Source organism: Podarcis cretensis, assembly GCF_951804945.1.
Source record: "Podarcis cretensis genome assembly, chromosome: 5".
Taxonomy (NCBI): domain Eukaryota; kingdom Metazoa; phylum Chordata; class Lepidosauria; order Squamata; family Lacertidae; genus Podarcis; species Podarcis cretensis.
In genome coordinates, this window is record NC_137174.1 from 25,156,815 (window position 1) to 25,179,649 (window position 22,835).

The 22,835-nt window shown below is 40.8% G+C and overlaps 1 protein-coding gene across 6 annotated transcripts in view; it reads left to right on the top strand.

Annotated features, from left to right (window-relative positions):
- GRID1 (glutamate ionotropic receptor delta type subunit 1) overlaps positions 1–22,835 on the top strand; it is a 721,020-nt gene that overhangs the window by 596,783 nt on the left and 101,402 nt on the right. For 5 of the 6 annotated variants that reach the window (XM_079975593.1, XM_079975595.1, XM_079975596.1 and 2 more), the window contains exons 7-8: positions 2,239–2,400; positions 3,850–3,969. In XM_079975593.1, coding sequence (XP_079831719.1) covers positions 2,239–2,400; positions 3,850–3,969 — 282 coding nt within the window. The remainder of the gene's footprint in view (positions 1–2,238; positions 2,401–3,849; positions 3,970–22,835) is intronic. The other variant, XM_079975594.1, reaches the window with a different exon arrangement.

Below are 22,835 nucleotides of genomic sequence, written 5' to 3' on the forward strand. Positions count from 1 at the left end.
GAAATGGAATTCATCAGGGAGCAGAAGGAATCCGGTCTCTCACTTTCGGTACATTAAACAAAATGGTATAGTTTCACCTTCTATGCGTAAAACCTGCTTTTAAATGAGCTACAGAACCCCGATGAGAAGCTCAGTATAAAAGGAGAACGGGGAGTCCAACTAAATGACAAATACTTGCTTGAACATTGGCTTTTGAAATGTGGTATGAAGAGACAAAAACTGGAGTTGGGTAGAATAATGAGCTGCAGACTCAAATCCCCTGAGGTTAAACTTTGGCTATTTTTGCAGCTCCATTGGCACTCTGATTTGAGTCTCCTAGAGCTACCTTCTCAGATTTAGTGATATTGGTGCAATAGCAACAAAAGTGTAGGGCAATCAGAGTTTCCTGCCCCTGCTATAATTTGAGCATGGATGCAAAAATGGGCCTCTAAGGCCAAGTCACAATTCAGAGCTCTTAAAATAATCATATTTAATCTGCCGTCAGTTTTGTCTTGGTAATTTTTAGACATGCTTTCAAGGTGTTAGAGGCAAACTCAGATATCAGCTTGCTTGGAGAGTGACTGAGCTTAAAAAGAGAGAGAGAGACTTGTGCATCAAGGCCCAGGTGCACACCCCCAGGAATAATAAAAACACATTGACACAGAATTTTAGTTTAAAGGTTAATGGGCAAAATTAAGGCCACAACTTTACTGATTACAGAAATGTGAGTGGTATTGGCTTAAAGGTAAAGGTAAAGGTACTCCTGCCCGTACGGGCCAGTCTTGACAGACTCTAGGGTTGTGCGCTCATCTCACTCTAGAGGACGGAACACTTCTGGTTCACGTGGCCAGCGTGACAAAGCTGCTCTGGCGAACCAGCACCAGAGCAGCACACGGAAATGCCGTTTACCTTCCCGCTATAAAGCGGTACCTATTTATCTACTTGCACTTAAGGGTGCTTTCAAACTGCTAGGTGGGCAGGAGCTGGGACCGAACGACGGGAGCTCACCCCGCCGCGGGGATTCGAACCGCCAACCATGTGATCGGCAATTCCTAGGTGCTGAGGTTTTACCCACAGTGCCACCTGTGTCCCGGTATTGGCTTAGGCATTGGCAATAATTATGACTGACTCCTGCCCCCTTGCAGGAAGTCTGAAAGGGTAAACCACCAAAAGAGGGAGCTCTGTCAATGGCAACCAACTGAAGCTCACCCTGGGGTTCCTGTTGGGTCCTGGCATGGCCCTAGCCCCTCAAGCAGACTTTGGACGATGTCTAGACCCACGGATTTCTCTAATGGAATACCCTTGTACCTGGAGGGGCAGGTGATGGTTGCATCTCCCCTCCCCCACATCACAATAAGCCAAGGCCTAACCGCCTAACCTTACAAAGTTGTGATGATTGCTAAGAGGTAGGCAAAAACCCAATGGCTAGTGCCAATCTGCCAAATGGAAAAAAATCCTACCCGGCCCCTGTTCCAAAACAGGCGGCCAACCGGTTTCCAGAGCAAGGCCAAAGTGGACACTTAAAACTAGGGCAGTTGGGCTGGTGTTCAGTGGCATGAAGCCAGATGAAGCCCTGACAATGCACCACCGCCTTTTAAAGCCCCCCACAATCACGCCACCACTCACTAATTGGCCAACAGGCCAGTAGCGCAATCGCAGGGCCACTGTGGGCTCGGGATCATCCCCCTCCCCTTCCCCTGGGTGTGTGTAGGGGGGGGGTGCCCTGGCACATGCACAACGCAGACACTTGAAAAGGAGGATCCGCTTTGCAGATTTACGTGGGCTCTGTGTCAGCAGCCTAACCTGGTCAAGAATGAACATTTTGCATTGAATTCATCTGGGGAAGAAAATACAGAGATATGGGATTCTGGCTATGGAGAGATGCCAGGTATTAAACTCAGAGGATGGTAATCGCAGTTGACTTACTCAAGAGTCTTACTCAGAGTCAACCCATTGAAAGTAAAGAACCTGACTAAGTTAGGTCCATTAATTTCAATGGGTTTATTCTAGTAAAACCCAGAATTTCTACATATAATGCATGTGCTCTACCAGAGTGCTGATTCCTTCTGTATCTTGCTGTCATTTGTGAAACCATAGCAAAATAGGTAATCAACAATTATTTACATGATGGGCTTGCTATTGCTTTAAATATGAATCAGTTCCATGCTTGGTTTTGCATACCCCACTATACCCTTAAACATACTGGGGATTCTTTAACAATTTCCTCATATCTATATTACATTTTGTCCCTGTTTTCAGGTCTCCAACCTCTATCTCTATGACAGTGTGCTTATGTTGGCCAACGCCTTCCACAGAAAGCTGGAGGACAGGAAGTGGCACAGCATGGCAAGCCTGAACTGCATGAGGAAATCAACCAAGCCTTGGAACGGAGGCCGCTCCATGCTGGAAACGATTAAGAAGGTAAGAATAGGAAAATGGAAACCCAGCGGACAGACTGAGCAGGCAAGCTTCCTTACCAAGGAAGTCACGTTGCTTTGGCATGGCAGGATCAGGAGGAAAACGGAGGGTGAGCTGGGAAACACATTGGCCAGGATTCAGGGAGAATAGAATAGAAATACTTTTGTCACTGTACCACTTGCTTACAGTGAAATTAAACGAGCCCCCCTCCCCCCCCCACAATCTCTCAGTCCTTGTTACACTGTCGTATGACCACCAAACCCGAACGTCAGCTGTAATGTTGCTGTCTTCAATTCAGCAGCCTCACAGCCTACGGGTAGAAACTGTTCTTTAACTTGTTGGTGTGGCTATTCATGCTTCTGTATCTCCTGCACAAGAGCAGGAGATTAAAAAGGTGCTGGCTAGGGTGTGAGTCATCCCTGAGAATGTTCCTCGCTCTTCTGAGGCAACGGTCAAGGCAGATGAAGGGAAGAATTTGCAAGAGGTTTTGTGAATGCCGACATAGACCTATCTGGGCTTTGTATCGCCACTGCCCTGCCCCACCCACCAGTCCCTTTCTTTCCCAATATAAAATGAAACAACAAAACAAAAGCCTTGTGGAAGGAGGAGGAAATAACAAGTGGCGAAGGCCCTTATGTGGCATGAGAAGGACCTGTGCCCCATGATGCCTGGCAGAAAATGTCACATTGTGTAGCGTTGGCTGCTGCCATAAGCCTCCTCATTGATTGCAAATGACCTTGGAGTGTCATTTGCTGCTGGGGATAATGGGATTTAGCAGCCAGGTGTCTCTTTTCATGATTGGAGCCCTCTACCCCCTTCTACTTAGCTGAGGTAAGTGATTTTTCTTTGGAGAAGGGGAAACTGGGAGGACAAGCGTAGGTTAAGATCCCCATTTGAAGGCAGCCTGCTGTGCCCTGCTTGAATTTAGCATCCTAGCTTTGAATAGTCATGCCATTCTTACTTGCAACTCTAGGCATGAAGAATGAGAACTGTGGTTTTGTGTTCTAGGTTGTGGTCAGTCCCCAACATTATCCAGACATGCCAAGTATGGCTTATATCTCCACAAGGCCCCAGCAGAATTCTGTTTTAGATCCAAATAAAATATTTTTTGCTCTTTTGGCAGTTCTAGTGTGTGTTAAATCTCCCACAGGTGCTTATGAGTATTAAATGGTCTATGCCAACATTCTCTAGTTTCTTTACAGAATGGGTTCCTTTAAAAAAAGGATTATTATTTTTCATTGATGTAGATTAAGATCATACAATGTACAATTTACATAAAAATCTATTTATTTTAGAAAATGGGTTCTATTTTTAGAAAATGGGTTCTTGTGTTTGTAGACTATTGTGAGCATTTGTGGTGCTTCTGATACATGATGCTACTTTAAGTTTCATTACACTACTTTTGTGATCTATATAATAAATGTCCTAAAACTGATGACCTTGTTTCCTTAGGGTCACATCACTGGTCTCACAGGTGTTATGGAGTTCAGAGAAGATGGTGCCAACCCCTACGTCCAGTTTGAAATCCTTGGAACCAGCTACAGTGAAACATTCGGGAAAGATGTGCGGAGGGTAACAATGTTTTCTCTTTTTTCTGCTTTTCTGTTCACACAGAAGGAGAATTACATTCTAATTCCCTAGGGATAATGCTACTATTTTAGAACAACTGGTGGAACTGATCTTGCTCACAGCACTAAAGTCGTTAGCTGTGGAAATAATATTTTCAAATTTCTCACACACCTAAGCCTTGAAAGATAACAATTTTAGGCTGTCAGGATGGAGTCCAGAAAATCGTTCTCAAATGTGCTATATTCCTTAAAATATTCCAACACTGAGACAGTGAGCATAATTGTGAAAATGTTAAGCTGTACTTGTAGGTATTTCCAGGTGAATTATAGTATAATTGGTATAACTAAGACCTGTCCTACTTGGGAAACAAAATGTGATATTTTATTTCTAGTCCCTGTAAAAGCTTTCAGCACAGAAACAGAGTGTTATACTGAAAGAAAGATATGACTATGTAGAAGAGGAAATAAATTTATTTTATTTCTGTTCCCCAAGGCAGCTTACATTCTCTTCAAAATCAAATACAATTAGAGTGGGGCTCTTGCATTTCAGCTGTTTAACATTAGCCTCTGTCTGTTGCCTTTTTAAAAAAGAACCACCTTGACCAGGGCAAAAATTTCTTTGAAATATAGCAATTTGGGATGTTTCAGGGAGAAATCACAGGTAGGCAAAGGATTTCACACTCTCTAGACCTCTCTTCTACCCTGTAAAACTGTCTGTTCCCAAGGGTCCTCTGCAACAGAGATGCAACCATCTATCATTGCATATATCCACAGTGTAACATGTAGTTGGGGGTCTTAGAAGGAAATGCATAAGTAGGTGAAGCCTGATAGAGATTCAAGCAATAGAATGATTTGTCAATCTGCTTGGAACCTGAGTGTAACTTTTTCATTGTGTATGTAGCTGTCTGCCTTGTCACATTTTGGTTTTGAGAAAACCATACAGAATTAGGCTCCTGCTACGTGAAAGCAAAATGAATTAATCATTAATTAGTGGGTAAGGTGTGAGAGGATGGAGTCTGTGGTTTAGTTGTCGTGTAACGAAAGTGTATCTCAAGAAAGGCCGTGCCAGAAAACAAAAGACTCAGCAGTTAATTGAACTTGTGCTGATGGGTTTTTGAATGAGGACGTTGTGAGAAGGAGGAGTTGGGAGACTGATGGGAGGGGAGGAGAGGAAGATAAATTAAGGTCCTGAATTCAAGTAACGTTTAAGGGTGAATTGAGGCAAAGCCAATTGCCTTTTTTCACTGAAAATTTTCATGGTTCTCTTTATTTTCACTGTGATTGTTGTTCCCACCCCTTTATTCTCCAAAGTGCCTGTATCTCCATCTGCTCTTCCACCCACCCCCAGTAAAGGAAAATAAAATGGCTATGTGCTGTGTTGGTGTTGACCTTTAAAGCCCTAAATGGCCTCGGCCCAGTATACCTGAAGAAGTGTCTCCACCCCCATCATTCTGCCCGGACACTGAGGTCCAGCGCTGAGGGCCTTCTGGCAGTTCCCTCACTGAGAGAAGCTTAGCTACAGGGAACCAGGCAGAGGGCCTTCTCGGTAGTGGTGCCCACCCTGTGGAACGCCCTCCCATCAGAGGTCAAAGAGATAAACAGCTACCAGACTTTTAGAAGACATCTGAAGGCAGCCCTGTTCAGGGAAGTTTTTAAATGTGTGACATTTTAATGTATTTTTAATATTTGTTGGAAGCTGCCCAGAGTGGCTGGGGAAACCCAGCCGGATGGGCGGGGTACAAATAATAAATTACTATTACTATTCAGGTGCGACTCAAATTAGGCTGGACACAGTCCACTTGTAGGTTCCAACCAACCAGTTGAGACCAATGCTTTATAATACATCTTGGTTAGGTTCTAAAGTCAGCAGGTAAGCTGAAAATCATGTATAGTCAAAATTATCTTCAATTGCCCCCAAAGTGCACTCTTGAACGTTGGGCTCATGGTAGTCTTCCAGTTCACTCACTCTTCCTCATCTGGCTGGGGGCACTGCTACATGGTGACAGTGCCCCCCCTCAGTCCCTGTGCCTTCTTGGGGCCAGTGAGCAGGAGCTGCATGGATCGATGAAGGGAGAGAAGGGCTTCCCTGTCTTCTCCTCTGGCTGGTGGAGCTCTGGTACATGTTGGCTACTAGCTAGCTGTCATGGGGCAAGGAGAACTGTTATGTACTGAGTTGAATAGGATCCAAAATGCAGCAGTCTGATTGGTCCTAGAATAATAGTATTCAGAATGCAGCAGTCTGATTGGTCCTAGAACAATAGGATCCAGAATGCAGCAGTCTGATTGGTCCATAGGAGCCACCCAATCCAGCTCCAGGTAGAAGGGAATCTGCTACCTGATTGGCCTACAGGAGAATCCCGGAATTAGCCAATTACATGGGGCCCATTGTGTACATAATGTATATAAAGCAGACATTCTGGGGGAACTTCCATTCCTTCTCACCACTATGAGCTGAATAAAGAGCATGAAATCCACTCTCTACTCTGAGTATAGTTCAAGAACCGTGGGTTCTCCTTCTCCATCTCTTTGCTGCCTCTCCACAGGCAAGTGACCAGCAGAACGAACCTTCCAAAAGGGGGAAGAATCCAGGAAAGGATTTTTTAAAAAAAAGTAGGAGGAAGAAGGTAGGCAGATAGAGGCAACGTCAAGCAGGTCCCGTTGAGGCAGAATGAAGAGGCTGGAATGGATCCTTCAACTGGCAAATGAGATCAGAGGGCAGGGCGACTGGTTCCACCGCCCTGAGTGCCAGGCCTAGGGGGCACTGCAGGGTGTCACAAGTATGATGTAGTGAATTCAGCAGAATGGAAGGCAAGAGGTGGGGGGGGGCACCAAATTATGGTCTAACACAGGGTACCATTGAAATCTGAAAGACCAAAGTCCACCCCAATGGGATCCTATAAGAGGGAAGTAGGAACAAGGGAAGCAAAAGGGTTCCTTGACAATTTTGTGGGAGCTGCAGCCAAATGCGTATAGTTGAATTTACATAAATTAAATGTGTGTATGATGCAGCTCTGTTGTACACATTTCTACTAGTTTTGTTTCACAACATTGTGCTTTCTTTTCATTTTTCAAGCAAGCCTTATCAGTTGTTTCTCAAGGTATCCAGAATGGAGGCAAAGCTGCCATCTCACACACACATGCCGTATTTTACAAGAAACATTCTGTTTCCAGTGATAACATTTATCATTGGTTCTTCATTTATGTCATTTCAAACACTTTTTTTTTTTTTAAAAAAAAGATGATATTCTTTAAATATCATCTGTTTCTTAGAATCAGCCTTACTGTTTCCCTTAGCACTTTCCCAAGCAGATTGCAGAAATCACTTCTGGTAGTGTTTGTGATTTCGCTTTGTTGTGGTTGAAGTCGTGCTTTTTGATGCTTTTCATTCCTGTTACTATTTTAAACAAAATCTTGCCATTGGTGAAGTAGCTGGTTTTAAAAACAAGACATAATGTTTGGGCCATATGCCATGTAAAACTGGATATACTGTATTTTTCCCTCTATAAGGTGCACCAGACCACAAGACGCACCTAGTTTTTGGAGGAGGAAAACAAGAAAAAAAATATTCTGAATCTCAGAAGCCAGAACAGCAAGAGGGATCTCTGCGCAGTGAAAGCAGCAATCTCTCTTGCTGTTCTGGCTTCTGGGATAGCTGCGCAGCCTGCATTCGCTCCAAAAGATGCACACACATTTCCCCTTACTTTTTAGGAAGGAAAAAGTGAGTCTTATAGAGCAAAAAATATGGTAATTCTTTTCAGAAACTTGAAGATAATACAATAGAGCCATTATTATCACTGTATTTGCCTGGATTTTTTTGGATTTGCCTACTGTGACCTCTGATCAAATAGGTTATATAGTGCTTTAAAAACATCAAGTTCCTACTTACTCAGAAAGAAATGCATGAATCTGCCAATTTCAGTTTCTCCCCCCCCCCCATCTTAAATTCAGTTCTCCAAATTTCCAGCAGAGTTTGTGCAATTCACCTGCATTTCCTCTAGCATACACATTTTTGTATACAATTTTGCCCAATGCACACATTTCTGCAAAGCAATCTCCCCATATCTAATGCATTTCTGCATGTTATTTTCACTCATGTATACAACCTCAACGCACATCTTACTACATAGCATTTCCATTGCTGTACCGGAGAGCTGCGTTGAAAAATTCAGAAAGCAACTAATTTTAAAGGTTGACCATGTTTCAGTTTGCATCCCCCCCCCCCCGAATAATGTTTTGTATTTTTGTACTTCTGAGCAATGGTAGCTCTATCATACTAGTTTGATTGCCGGGGATGAACATTCATTTTAAGTGTGGTGAAGCTGGTATGATTGAGGCCTTGTTATCTGATATTTGCTACTTGAAGCCCTTTTTACTGGTCCTGACGGGGATTGAATCTGGGACATTTTCTGCATATCAAGCATGTGCTTTGTCACTGAACTATGGGTCCAGTGGCTTCAATATCCCTCTGCATTTTTCAGTTGTGTTTAACTAGGAGCTTGTAGTTCAAGATAAGGTGATGATATAGCAGTCTCTCTCTCCCTCCCTCCCCCCCCTCTCTCTCTCTGTGTGTGCGCGCGCGCATGCATGCTTTAGTGATGACAGTTCATGTTAGGTATTTTGGTTCTGATTTGCATCTGTATTTCTGCTGGTACCCAAATTATATTAATCATGACCATGTGGTGGGCGGTTCCAAAAGTTGTACCGCATTCCATGCTCAGCTATGAGTCCGTATAAGAAGGGAGTTATTATGAGAGGGCCACTTTCTGGAGATGATTGAGACAAGGAGTTAAACTTCCAGCCATCTGCCCAAAGTGCTGCCAGGGAGTCCCATTACACAACCACCATTTCTTCCAAGCATACCTTGTGCCTGCCAGCTGAGGGAGACACTGATAGTGTTCAAAGTGTTAGATTTGACGCTGAGGTCTAGTTATCGCCACCTAGTCTTTGTACATACTAGCAGATCTCTTTTGTTATTGAATTCTTTGGAGATATGATCCTCCCACGGCAATGCTAACAAGATTAGCTTATTTCAATAATTAAGTGCTTCCTTTTACTGCTTTGCGAACTGTGACACTCCCTAGGTAGTTGAAAATCTACTGAGATTGTAAATGAAAATCATGATATACTAGAAGGGGATGGTGGTGGTATGAAATGGGGGGAAACTTGTAACAGAAAATGTTTCCCAATTTGGCTGTGTGATTGCAAAATAAACTCCACAATTTTTTAGAAAATGCTCATAAAAGTTCTGCAATAATAAAGTGGTGAATGGTTATGGGCAAGCCTTCATTTTCAGTATAAAAATCAGTTGCAGGCCTCAAAGCTCCTTCCCAAGGTGTGTAATCCTAGGGTTACCTTTTTCAAGACGCTACACAGGGGATCTTGTATTAGAATTTCCCATGGGTTTTGTTTAACTAATTAGAAGCCCAACTGGGAAAGAAGCACTAAGGTGTTTAATCCTTTCCTCCTGTGTCCTTTCCCAAATCTGCAATCCTCTTCCAAAGCTGATATTAGTTTGGGGCCACTAGGTGGCGCATCGGAAGATGGCTGACAATAACATCTCTCCGACCCACACGAGGTAATTTGGAGGCTATGATGGGGGTAATTAGCCTCCTTAACCCCCCCCCCAGGATTATGGGGGGGGACGGCCCTTGCCTGCTGTGCCCTATACCACCCCCGAATTTGTGGGGGTGGGGGCACTAGGCACAAAGCCCTCCTGTGGGATTTTCGGCACTCCTCGACGCCGTCCCCGATTCGCGCCGCTGGTTGCAATGATCTTTAAAAGAAACAATTTGGACGTGATTAATTGCACATACATCAAGGAAAAAGGGGAGTAAATACTGCTGACAGAAGAGATCTCTGATAACAAGACAACAATAAAATACGAGAAGAACGTCAAGATACGGTATGACAAATGACTGAGGGGGGAGGGGGGGAAAACCTGCCTCTACCTTTTTATGTGATTTAACAAGAATCCCCCTCCCCTAATGAGTCAGAAATTAAGGACTTAAGCTGTGGATTTAAGGCTGTGTGGAGATAAACTTTTGATCCAAAGCAATGTTTCAAGATGAAGCTGGAAAGCTAAGAGTTTTGGAGTGTCGCACTCAGAAAAAAAATGCCGTTGCCATTTTGTGAGGCATTGTGGGAGCTCTTGGGTCTGGGAGGAGAAAGAGAGAAAAAGAGTTGTTTACATATCGTGAATCAACTCCTCGGTGGGACTTAAGAGCGACAAATGCCAAAATTTACGATGGAAAAAGTGATGTTATCTACGAAGGAGATATATGGAAACCATCTGGACTTAGTGGAGGAACAGGAAATCCACACAGGATTATTACACTTGCTATCGGCTTAAGGAGACTAACAGAAGAGATTGTAAAGGAAAAAGAGAAATTATACGAACAAGATATGATGTGGCAACACCAAGATAAGATTGGATAGAATTATGAACTTTGTTTGGACTGATTGGGACTGATTGGGACATTAACGCAGTAATAAGAAGATGATCTGAATCCCCCTTTGGATCTTGAAGTATGGGTTCCCCCAACAAAATTTAAAAATTTGGCTTTGTAATTCGGAATTTATATGATGTGATTTAATTTGATGTGATTAGCCAGTTAATAAAAATTATTTAAAAAAAGAAAAGCTGCTATTAGTTTAGGAAGCGGGTGGGGTGCGGGAATGTAACTGGCAACTCATAGAGCTATTTAGTTTCAGGGAAAGGGAGTGGGAGCAATATGTTAAGATTGTCTTCCATAAACACAGTTTTAACAGAGAGTCCGTAAGTGACTGTGGAGGCCAATTCTGGATCCAAACGTCCTTCCACAGTGGGGACATAGGTTTCTGGACAGGAGTTGATCACGGTGAGGGTTTGCCAAATGCGCCTTCCTCTTAGGTCGTTTCTCCCTTTCGTCCTGAGTTTGAGCATCTTCAAAGTCCACGACACCTTTGGAAAAGGCTGTTCTCCAATTGGAGCGCTCGCAGGCCAGTGTTTCCCAGTTGCTGGTGTTTATACTACAATTTTTTTTAGCTTTGCCTTGAGAGAATCTTTAAACCTCTTCTGTTGACCACCAGCATTACACTTTCCATTTTAAAGTTCGGAATAAAGTAGTTGCCTTGGAAGTCGATAATCAGGCATCCACACAACATGACCAGTCCAATGAAGTTCATGTTGAAGAATCATTGCTTTGACACTGATGATCTTTGCTTCTTCCAGTACACTGGTATTAAGTTTGCCTGTCTTCCCAAGTGATGTATAAAAATTTTTGGAGACACCATTGATGGAATCTTTCAAGGAGTTGGAGATGGTGTTTATGTTAAACACTATCTCCCAGTGTGCCATTTCCCCATTGTTCAACTCCCATTAGAGCTGCTAAGTGGCCAAACAAAAGCCGTAGAAGAGACTATTCAAGGATGTACTGCATAATGCCTCCTTTTTAGGTTCTTGGTGAAACTCAGTTAAAGTTATATGGGGGGGAAAGCTTCATAGGAGTGAAGGGCTTGAGAACTGACGTCAAACTGGAGTTTCACAGCATTTGTGTGATGATTTATGTAGTGCATATAATATTTACTGGGGTGTCCTGAATAGTTCGTGCTTAACCATTTTGTAACTGGTTTAGGACTAATTTAGGACTGATTTAGGACTGAACTAGAAGTGACACTAATAGCCACTGGTGGGAGCTTCTCTTACAAACTGCAATGTGAAGAGCTGGAGGCTCTGGTGGTGCAGGGAGCAAGCCCTCGCATTCACAGCAGCCTCATAAAGGATGAATGGTGGGAGCCGGGGAGTGAGATAGGAGTGGGAAAACTTTGGTGACAAATACTGGGCCTTTGGAACAGGGATGAACAGCAAGGAAGGGATTACATCTACTACCAACAATGCCAATGGAGCCGAGTACTGAATGAGAATGGAATAAAAGGGAGCCAGAGAGAGAGAGTTGGCAGTGATAGAGACCAGGCAGGGAGAGAAATAGATGGGAGGGAGAGGTTTGAGGTTACAGCCTCAATGGCGAGGCAGAGATACCAAAGAAAAATTACAAGGACAGCATATTACAAAAAGGATGGGATGGGAAGAGTCATTTCCTCCCTGGGGAGTTGAGAATTCACTGGGCAGAACCCAGGGGTAAATAACCATGCTGGGACTCTGAAGGGACCCTACAGGCTGTTACTGGGAACGAGAAATCTGCCAGGCACTTTCAGAGAGGCAATTTCTGACAACCCTGTGGCAGGGATGGGAAGAATTAAGCTTCACATCCCATGATTGTGAGGCTCCCCAGGCTGCTATTTACATAACAAAAAATGTGCATGTTAATCACACTCACACAATGTGTGCAACCAGGTAAAAAATGTGTAGATTAGTGAGGAACAGATTGGAAAAACCCTCAACACAGTGTGTACATGCCTTTTCCACTTCAGGGACAAGTTCAAAAACAAGCAGGCCTTCTAGTTTGCTGGTTGTGGAAGGCACAGAAAAATAGCTCTCATATATCTACCCTTCAGAAAATAGAAAGACTTCCTGCCTGGCTGAAGCATAGAGATAGAAACAAGGCTGAGCAACCCAGGATTCAGACTGAAATAATGTAAATCTGACCTGCATATTGTGAAGCCTACAGAAAACCACACTTAAGAAAACTACATCTCTTCCAGACCAGGCCATTCTGTCAGTCAGAGCATCGGCAGAAAGATAATCACCAGATTGCCTAGGAAATTGGGTGACTTCCCTCTCCTGCAGCCATCACAATGCTGTGTGATTCTCTCACTCACTTCCAGCCAGTACAGTGGTACCTCAGGTTAAGAACTTAATTTGTTCTGGAGGTCCGTTCTTTTTTTTAAAAAAAATAATTTTTATTAACAGACCAATCAAATCAAATCAAATCACGTTAATTCCAAATTACAAAGCCAAATTTTAAATTTTTGTTGGGGGTACCCATATTTCAAGTTCCGAAAGGGATCCAATCATCTTGTTGCTGCTGCTTTGATTTCCACAAATCTGTCCAAATGATGTTCAGAATTCTATCCAATCCTTCCTTGTTGTTTTCCACATCTCTTCTTGTTGTTTTCATATATTTTTCCTTTTTCTTTGTGACCTCTGATAGTCTCCACAAGCGAGTTGAAACCAATTGTAGTCCTGTGTGGGTTTTTCCATTCATCCAAGGGTCTCTGGAGGTCCGTTCTTAACCTGAAACTGTTCTTAACCTGAGGTACCACTTTAGCTGCCGCTGCACCGCCACCATGCGATTTCTGTTCTCATCCTGAAGCAAAGTTCTTAACCCGAGGTACTATTTCTGGGTTAGTGGAGTCTGTAACCTGAAATGTTTATAACCTGAAGCGACTACACCCCAAGGTACCACTGAACTGTATTTGAGTTGCAACATAGCATAGGCTAGAAAAGAAGCACTTCCTTCCTTTGGCTCAATGGGTAGACTCCGCCCTTCTTTGAAGCCCCTTCCAAGTATTAACAAATGAGGCTGCAAAGGAAGGTGTGGAGCTTTGGCTCAATCCTACTTTTCCTTTCTTTTTCTATATATATATAATTTTTATTAAAAATTTTCATTATATCAACTCCAATATCAAACAAATTTTCACAAATTTCAGTTTTTGGACTTCCATTGGCTTCACTGTCAAACATCCATATTTTCCCATTTTTACAAATTTCTAAGTTTAATATTGCATTTTAATATTACTTTTTCAATCCTCTTTCTGTTTAACAATATTCCTCTGCCTTTCACAAAGCCTCTTTAAATCCCACTAGCATTGTTTGTTCATCACATATACTTTTCAGATATTCAGTAAATTTTAGCCAGTCCTTGATGAACTTGTGGTCCCATTGATATCTAATCTTCCCAGTTAGTTTGTCCAGTTCAGCATAGTCCATAAGTTTCATTCTCCATTCTTCAAGTGTCGGTATTTCTTCCTTTTTCCATTTTTGGGCCATTAATATTCTTGCTGCTGTAACTGAGTATTGAAAGAGTTTAGTCCCTTATTTCACTTCCTATTATTCCTAACAGAAATGCTTCTGGTTTTTTTACAAATGTATATTTCAACATCTTCTTCAATTCATTATATATCATTTCCCAGAAACGTTTCACTTTCTTGCACTCCCACCACATATGAAAAAAGGTTCCTTCTTTTTCTTTACATTTCCAACACTTACTGCATGTCTTATACATTTTTGCTAGTTTAACCGGTGTGATATACCATCTATATACCATTTTCATAATATTCTCTTTTAACGCAGTACATGCTGTAAATTTTATATTTACATTCCATACTTTTCCCCAATCATCCAATTGTATATTATATCCCAAATCTTTGGCCAAAGGCTCAATCCTACTTTTCAAGGTGTTGAAGCTGAATCTACATCCCCTCCAGTGCATTTAAAAGGCTATGTCTGTCTTCATCATAAGTCATATAATATACACTTCTGAATCAAGACCCAGTGTTGCGCTATTGGCGGAGCACTGATTTGACTTCTCAGAAGAGACACCTTCAAAAATCTTCTGTTTCTATGTAAAGTTCTGCTGTCAGTGGAGTTCTGTTCCCAATGCACTTTTAAGGAGTTACCAAAATCCTTCCCTCCCCAGTTCTTGTAATCTGTAGTCTGACACCTGATGCATTCATTTATTTTTATAATTATTATTACACTCGCTATTATACTTGTTGGTATCAGACTTTGGGAGCTGACACTTTTTTTCTTGCAAATGTTTTTGATTTCAGCAGCTCTGCTACAGGTTGGAATGTGAGTCAGAATTTCCCCCCTTTTTTAGTACAGCAAGTCAGGTTTCTGATGTATTTAATGGCATTTTACCTCAAAACGCCACATGATTATAGGATTCATCACTCTTTTAAGATCAGCGTGCTTTTCACATGCAACCTTGTGACAGCTACTTTAAATTATTAGAATCACAACTAATGAAACCTGAAGCTGATGTTACAGAGAACTTTATGTGCATTAGAGGGATATATCCTGTCCTAGTTTAATCTTCTTTCTGTATAATTTGGTGGTGTGTTTTGCTTTGGGGAAAGGGAGTTTATGACACACATTAAGATGCCAATGTGCATGTAGTTCTTGACAGATTGATATATCTGGGTCTATATTTCTAGAAAGACAGAGGAGCTACTGCTAATAATGTGTCTTAAAAATGTAACAGAAAAATAAAGTTATAAATATGTATAAACAAAGATACACAATTTTCCACAATACCAGCTACTGTTTTGGAGCACTTGGAATTATTGATAGAATTATAAACCAATTAATGTTTGAAGACTGTTTTTATTGAATCTGTATAATCCCAGGCGAAGTTCAGATAAAAAGATATACTTTAATGTCAAATGCAGTCAGAAACAATATTCAATAATCTGATGATTAATTAATATAAAATTGCTCTCAGTTAAATAAATGGGTGTGTCACTAAAACATACAAGCAATCACAAAAGAACTTTCTTCAATATCTCAAAATTTAATAAACAAGTTTTGTTTATTAACTGTTTATTAAACAGTTTGGAAGGAAAGGGCAGCTTTGTATAAACCAATCTCAAAATAGCCTAAAAAAATTAAACAAATGTGCCTTTCAATCTCAGCCCCAGCCAGCTAAAGCTTAATTGATTTTTCTACTGATTAAAATGAGTAAAGGTTTTAATAATAACCATGGGAACTTGTGAAAGTTTACCAAATAAGTTGGTAAGGACAGAAAACATAGGCTGCCTATCTGTAATGTATGATTATTGCTGAATATTCTTATCCGTTAGAGGCTTAATTATGGTTGTTCCCCATGCCTACAGGTGAAGCCATGTTTGTTTGTTTTTGTTTCTGTGCAGTGCAGTGTTACACATGTAAATTGGTTTGCAGATTGAGCACATGTACAACTGTCCACATGTTTTCTTATTTCAACTCACATGTATGAGTTGTGTAAAATGTTGTTCAGGGATTAATAGTATGCTATCACAAATGTACTTCTCTGATAAATGTGGGTATTTTCAATGCTGCTTTCTAATAAGGTTGCTTATCTAATTGTGTTTTGAAAATATTGGCATGTAAAATAATGTAAGTTCTTGCCATAGTGCTTGATCAGATTCTGACTCACAAATCGTACTTCTCATGCAGACGATTCATATGTGCTCTTAATACTCAACAATTTTAACATGCAAAAGTACTTTCCCCCCTGATTTTGTCCTGAGAATGTCAACTACCATCATTGCCATGAAGTGTACACATATTAACAGACTTGGAAGAGTAGTTGGAGAGACGCTGAACTCTTTAGTGATGCAGTAATGAGCCTTGCACCGTATATGTGTTTCCCCAGTTAAATTTCCTAACCAGGCACCAGCTGTTCACATACATATATTTTCTCAGTACGGAAGTCCGTTTAAGTGCTTTGCCAAGTAAATGAAAGATCCATTTTCAGTAACGCTGAAAGGGGAAAAGAACAGGTATTAGCAATAACGTGTATATTTGTGGGTGGTGGGAAGAGAAAAAAATGAAGATGAAAAGATAATTTGATGGGACTCGCTTGCAGGTTGGGGTAGCTGTCCTATCAGATTGTTTGAACTTTAAAGCAATTTGCAAAATATGTGATCTTTCCAGAGATTGTCTCTTATGCGAACCCTACTGAAATGAAGAGGAGCTGTGACAGGCAGTATCTGTATGCTTCAGCATGATTCTTGTTCTGTTCAATCAGAGGTGCTATTTCATTGCATCAGCATCATGTGGCTTTAAGCACAATGTCTATTGCATCCATCAGAATTCTGAAACATTTCATTTCAAAGTAGATTCATCTTTAACATGGCTGTGAAGAAAAGCTTAGTATAGGCATTTCAATGTATGCTAATGAAACTGGAAAGGGCCTAGAGGCCAAATTTTTCAGTAGATTAGAGTGTGATGCTGATAATGCCAAGGTTGCAGGTTCGATCCCTGTATGGGGCAGCTGCATATTCCTGCATTGCAAGGCGTTGAACTAGATGATCCTCAGGGTCTCTTCCAACTCTACAATTCTATGATTGACTTCAGCATTCAGACACTAGTGAGCTGTTCAGTTGTCTCTTTCCCTCTCTTTGGACTGAATGTCACATTTTTTTAAATTAGTCAGACACTTTTATACCACCATATCCTCTGGGTGGTTCTAGTCTTAGAACATCCCTACCCATGTGTACCCATTCATGTCCTGTGTGCTGCTTTACTTCACCCTATGGCACTATTTTGGCAACACTCCCACTGTTGCTAAATAATAATGGATAGTGTCCAAAAGAATTTTGTAAGGGTATCTGTCAGGGACTGTGCTGAGGAGGGCTGCACCGAGGAGGAATGGTGGGAGCCACCCCCTCCCCCTCCCCTGCTCCTGCATCTTCCCAGGAGCAGGAGGACAGTATAGATTTGGAGCAGTGATTTACAGAGGGGCATCGTTCAGAAGGCAGAAGCTGGGAAATTTTGGATGGGGAACAGCTAGGAGAAAAAACACTGGAAGAGAGAGGGTCAACAGATTCACAGTCTCTGGACAGCATTCCTTCGCCCAGCCAAAGGTCGAGAAGAGCTCAGAAAGTCTCAGAACAGAAAGTGTAGAGGGCACAAGCTCAGATTACAAGACGTAGGAGTGACGTAGATTAATAGGGATGGAGGGGGTGTAAGCCTTAATTGGGAGCACCGCCATTCTGGGTTGACACTTTTGTCCTTCACTATGTTTATTAAAGAAACTAACTGGTAAGAATTCCTGTCGTTTGGTCTGCTCATTTATGGCCACAGGGGAGGAAGCCAATTCCCCAAAGCCTGACAGTATAATGAACAAGTAATAGAGAACTTTACAGATCAAAAGCTAGAGCATTGAAAAAACAAAGGAGATTGACTTTGTTATGGATAGATTCCATGCAAGAAATAAGCTATAGACATCCTGGAATTTGGGAACTGATAATCCAGTCTGTGAAAGGAATAGATGTTTCTTGCTCACTATTACCTCCCAACATTCTTCTTTAGTTTGCTTGCAATGTTGCTATTAGTGCTGAACTGAAATTTCTCAAAAGGCAGTTTTTCAAGAAAAGGGAGTTTTCATCTAGAAAAGGGCACTTCACATAATATTCTCTGAAGATTTCCTGCCCACCTTTTTGTGTTGGTGGCAGAGGCGGCTGTTTCCCCTCCACATGTCCCCAAACAATTCTAGGTCCAGGACACGGCAGAGAATGGGAAATATTGGCCAGGATTCCAATGCTGCTGTTCTCAAATGCAAAGAATGAAACCAAAACACCTTAAGGAGAAAGGAAGACACTGTCTGTCATTCCTAATGGTGAGTTTCTTCCATGAGAATCTGTTGGAGAATTTCTCTACCCAATGGAGAAATTAGGTGTGATGGTTTCCTTCATATCTCTGTCCACTTATACAGTAGGTAACATTGAGACGTCATTTGCATAAGGTCTAGTTGCTATCCAGAAGCAAAACATTTGAAAGCTTCTTTGTATAGATGCACCTGACATTGGTTTCTGTCTGTGTCTAGCTCTGCCATTTAAAAGCCTACTGACTCCACCAACCTGTTATTCTCACCCTCTTTGTTTGTTTGGAATAAATGTAATGGTCCCAAAACTACTGTAGTAATTAATAAGCAACCCCTGCTACAACTATAAAATTGCATAACAAGCTTCCAGACAGTTTCCCTCTAAAATCTACTCTGAATTAGCAAGTAGCAGGAATGTAGTTCATTATTGATTCCCTGTAGCACCTTGGCTGTAGCAAATGATTGATTGCTTTAGAGAGGCTTATAACAGTTTTAATAAACAGGTTTACTAATCAGTAACCAAAGAGGAAAAAAGGCTTTTCAGATCCTGTATCATGGAGATTAATAGTCGATGTCAAATCAAAATAGTGCATGAAACAACAGTATGATTGTTACAGACACACCACCCTTTGCATCCATATTATGAAACACCATCCTTTGCATCCATATTCTCCTATGCCACCTTCTGTGACATGACATGATTATATAAACACTAAGCTAATTGCAACAGTAGTGTAGAATATTCTAGTTTATTTTATGCACTTTATATTTTAAATTAATTAGTTTATAATGTGAGGATTTTTATTTTTAACTCTGATGTGATAAATATGGATTGAGGCAGTTGGCTGCCCAAGGATGTCAAAGGAGCTCAAAAGCAATACCCATCACAGTATATATTATTATGTCTTAAATTTCTATTGACATGCATAGGATGGTGCTGATGACAGGATTCTCTTTGTGTCCATAGTGTTTGGAAGCCTCCCAATCTGCTTCAGGTGCACTCTGTGTCATTCAGATTTGATTTGTTATTGAGGTTTAGATCTGATCTGTTAATTCCGAAACTCTGTCTTGTCCCAACTCACTATAATGGGAACTTGGGGGTGTTGTTGTTTTTTACATAACATGGGGTTGTTGTTTTTTTACATAAGTGGATGGAATTTGCAGGCAAAGGCACCTGGGTACAAACAGTTTTTAAAGTGTTTGTGCAGAAATGAATGAGCCATTTATTGGCCCTGATTTCTATCATCAACCTACAGTTTTCAGAATCCCTAGCAGTTTACCTAAAACTAGGCACATTTCCCACAATGAAGGGAAATCTCTGGAAAATCTCAAGTAGGTAACAGCCTATATTTGCCAGGTTATATCAACAAAATGTTTACTACCAGTTCTAGTAACAGCAGCATTTAGATTTTATGTAATAGCACTGAAATGCATTTTGAGCAAAGGCTACACTCTACCCACAATACAATAAAGTAGCAATGAAATATTTGTTGTTAGAAATGTAAGTTATGATTCATTTTCAGGCACTGTGCATAAAAGTAAGTTACCTTTTTGGCAATTGAGGCTGGGTAGCATCTCCTGTCCCCACGTGGCCTAAATAGCAACCAGGGAGATCATACAGTGGGCAGGAAGTGTCATTTATAAAGCACAGTGAAGACAGGCTGAGCAGAAGGAAGACAAATAAATTAGCAGAGCCTTTTTAATTCTAAAAGTCTTACAATTGTAATAATTGCTTTGATTAAAGAAAACAATCCCATCACCTACTCCTTCCCTAATGCTACCATAATAATAATTACTGCCATGCCTCCTTTGCTGACAGGTCTAATATTAGAGTTTCCCTTCATTGTTTTTTGTTTTTTTTTAGAAAATGTGGCTTGTAATAAGATGTTTGGCCTCTGCCGGTTATATGAGATTAGGAAAGCATTATTGACTGTCCATCCACAAGAAAACTGATAGGACGCTCATGCCTGCAAGGCAAACTTATACTCCTTTAAACTAAATGATTAGCCTTGTCATATTTCTGCTGGCATTGTGGATTATACTGTCAAATGCTTTCGAAGTCTTTCCACATTCAACACACTTTAATTAATTGAAAGAGAAAGGAGGAGGGAGGGGGGAGAAGCAAGTAACCTGTTTTTCCTTTTATTTGCCTGCAAGCATGAGGCATTTTTAGCAGTTTGCGGAATTGCAAACAGCCAATAAATATTTCATATCAGAACTTATTTATAAGAACCATTGTTTCTCTCTCTGCAGGCAAGTTTTTCTCCTATTTATTTTTCGGTTATTTCATGTTTATTGCGTTTCTTATGTTAATACACAGCAAAGCTCTCGGTTGGTTTCTGAGTTTGTTTGTTTTTACTAAACAGTACAACTTGGCTTTTATAGGTTTCACTTACAGAAACCCAATTTATCGGCTGCATGCTATTAAAACAGTCACAAGACTTTTGCTGAGTGCCATTCTAAGAAGAAAGGGGTTTATCAGTTTGTGCATGTGCAGATAATTTAAAAGTGACTTCATTGAAGGCAGTTGGGGGGGGGGGGAGTAACATCAATCTCAAGGTGCTGCATTATTTGCAGGGATATCGTCAATCTTCAATTTCACCCAATCTCAGATCCTGTCACAAACTAAACTGGGAAGCCTCTGACCTATGGCTGGAACCTATGAGTTACTTGGGGCTGTGCATCCTCAGATTTTGAGCCCAATTTAGACACAGAAAGGAATAAGCATGTGTAACATCACAGTTCCCATGAATGGCAGGCAATATAAGGCCTTTGATATGGCCCTGCCTGATGTGGCCCTGATATGAAAATTCATCCTTCTGAAGTTGCTTGGTCAACAGAGCTGTATCTTCAACTACAGCTGCCATAGACAAGTTGCAAAGAAGGACAGGGCTCCTGTACGAGGGTGTGCCATTTTAGGGTGTGTGTGTGTGAAAACTTCATCACTTCAAATTTCTTCAGTGAGGGGTCTTAAAAATACATTTTTCCAAGTGAGGAATACAAATCTGCTATTATTTTTTGTGATTGGATAACATTTAGCTTGGTAAGTCTATGTTTGATAAAGAAGAACATAAACTGATTTTGGAAAACCAAAGAATTATAATTTTACCTTCTGAAAATGTCAGGTAATGCTAAATAGCTACTACTACTACTACTACTACTACTACAACAACAACTACAACAACTGCAGCAGCTGCGCAGCAAGTACTTGGCAACCATTTTAATCATTTCTATACAATTTTACACACATTTTACTTACCAAGCAATAGTAAATTATATTAATTTAACCAAAAAGTCATTTGTATTCCTAAATCATGTTACAACTTTTTAGCACCCCTCATGTTTGGAATTTGAAAGTTGAAAAATTCAATACAGCTTTCTCCTGTACTTTAATGAAGTAGTAGTCGCTCCTGATCACACCCCTGACTTTGCCAGGTTCCAGTCAGAAAGAATGAGTCAGATTTTCTGCCAATCTGTAACAGGCGCCAACTGTTCCACTGTCAGACTTTTGAAAATAGGAAATGGCAACAATAGCCCTTCCTTTAGCAGCTAAAGGTTTAACTTCCCCAGTGAAAGGAAAGCAAATATTAAAAGAAATATAAGAACTTACCTATCCAATCAATTCTCCAGGATGAGAAAAATCTCAGGAGCCAAGTACTAGAAGGACTTAGAATTCAGGGAGGTTAATAATAATAACAACCATTAAGGAATCTCTGTGCAACCTCTTTCATTTGTCACCCATACAGAATTAATTTGAAAATGAATGCATGTATGTGCTTGTGAATGGGACCATGGTTCTTTGCCTATATGCCACTGAGCTTCCCCTCTCAGTCCTCATATACCTTTATAATACATGTTTTTGAAAACCCACTTTCTTACATTTTAAGAACATATAAAATACATCTGAGGTATATACCTGAATGATACAATTAAAGTGCCAGTCAATAAAGATTTCAATTGCTGCTTTTCAATGCACATTTACTGGAGGAAGCTTTAGGAACAGAAATGATCTGGTACAATGTTTTCTGCTTACACATGCTGCATTTAAAAACAAGGCACTTACTGTGCTGCTACAAGTTTTGTAGCCAGTTTGCAATGAGGCTTTGTCTCCTTGATGTGCTAAACCAGTATCTTAGGAAACAAACCCCAAAACAAAATCTCTTCACATAGAAAACTGTATGTCAGGGAAAACATTTCAAATTTAGGATTCTGTCTGACGGGCTACTCCTATAGGTGTCATAATCCACTTGAAAACAGAGATCAAGAAGAGTGGCTCAAGAAGATCTTCCAGCTTGTTTGACAAAGAGTGCAAGCAAGCTAAAAGCTTTTCTTTTTTAAATGAAGTTTTTTCCACAAATGAGGATTCCATCATGTAAGCCTATACCTGCAGATGGTATAGAATTGAGACACAGATTTACCACCTCAGGGAAGACTAGATTGGAATTGTAAGAATTAAGCAGTATACTTGACCAAGGCTTTCTCACCTGCTAAATTTGGGGTCCCCCTCCTTTTTAAACTGGTTAAATGGAAATGTATGCAAAAAATATTGGTATTTTATGTAGTAAATAGGAGACTTTTCTGTTCCCAAAGGCATTGTACTGAAGAGGGACAGAGAATTCAG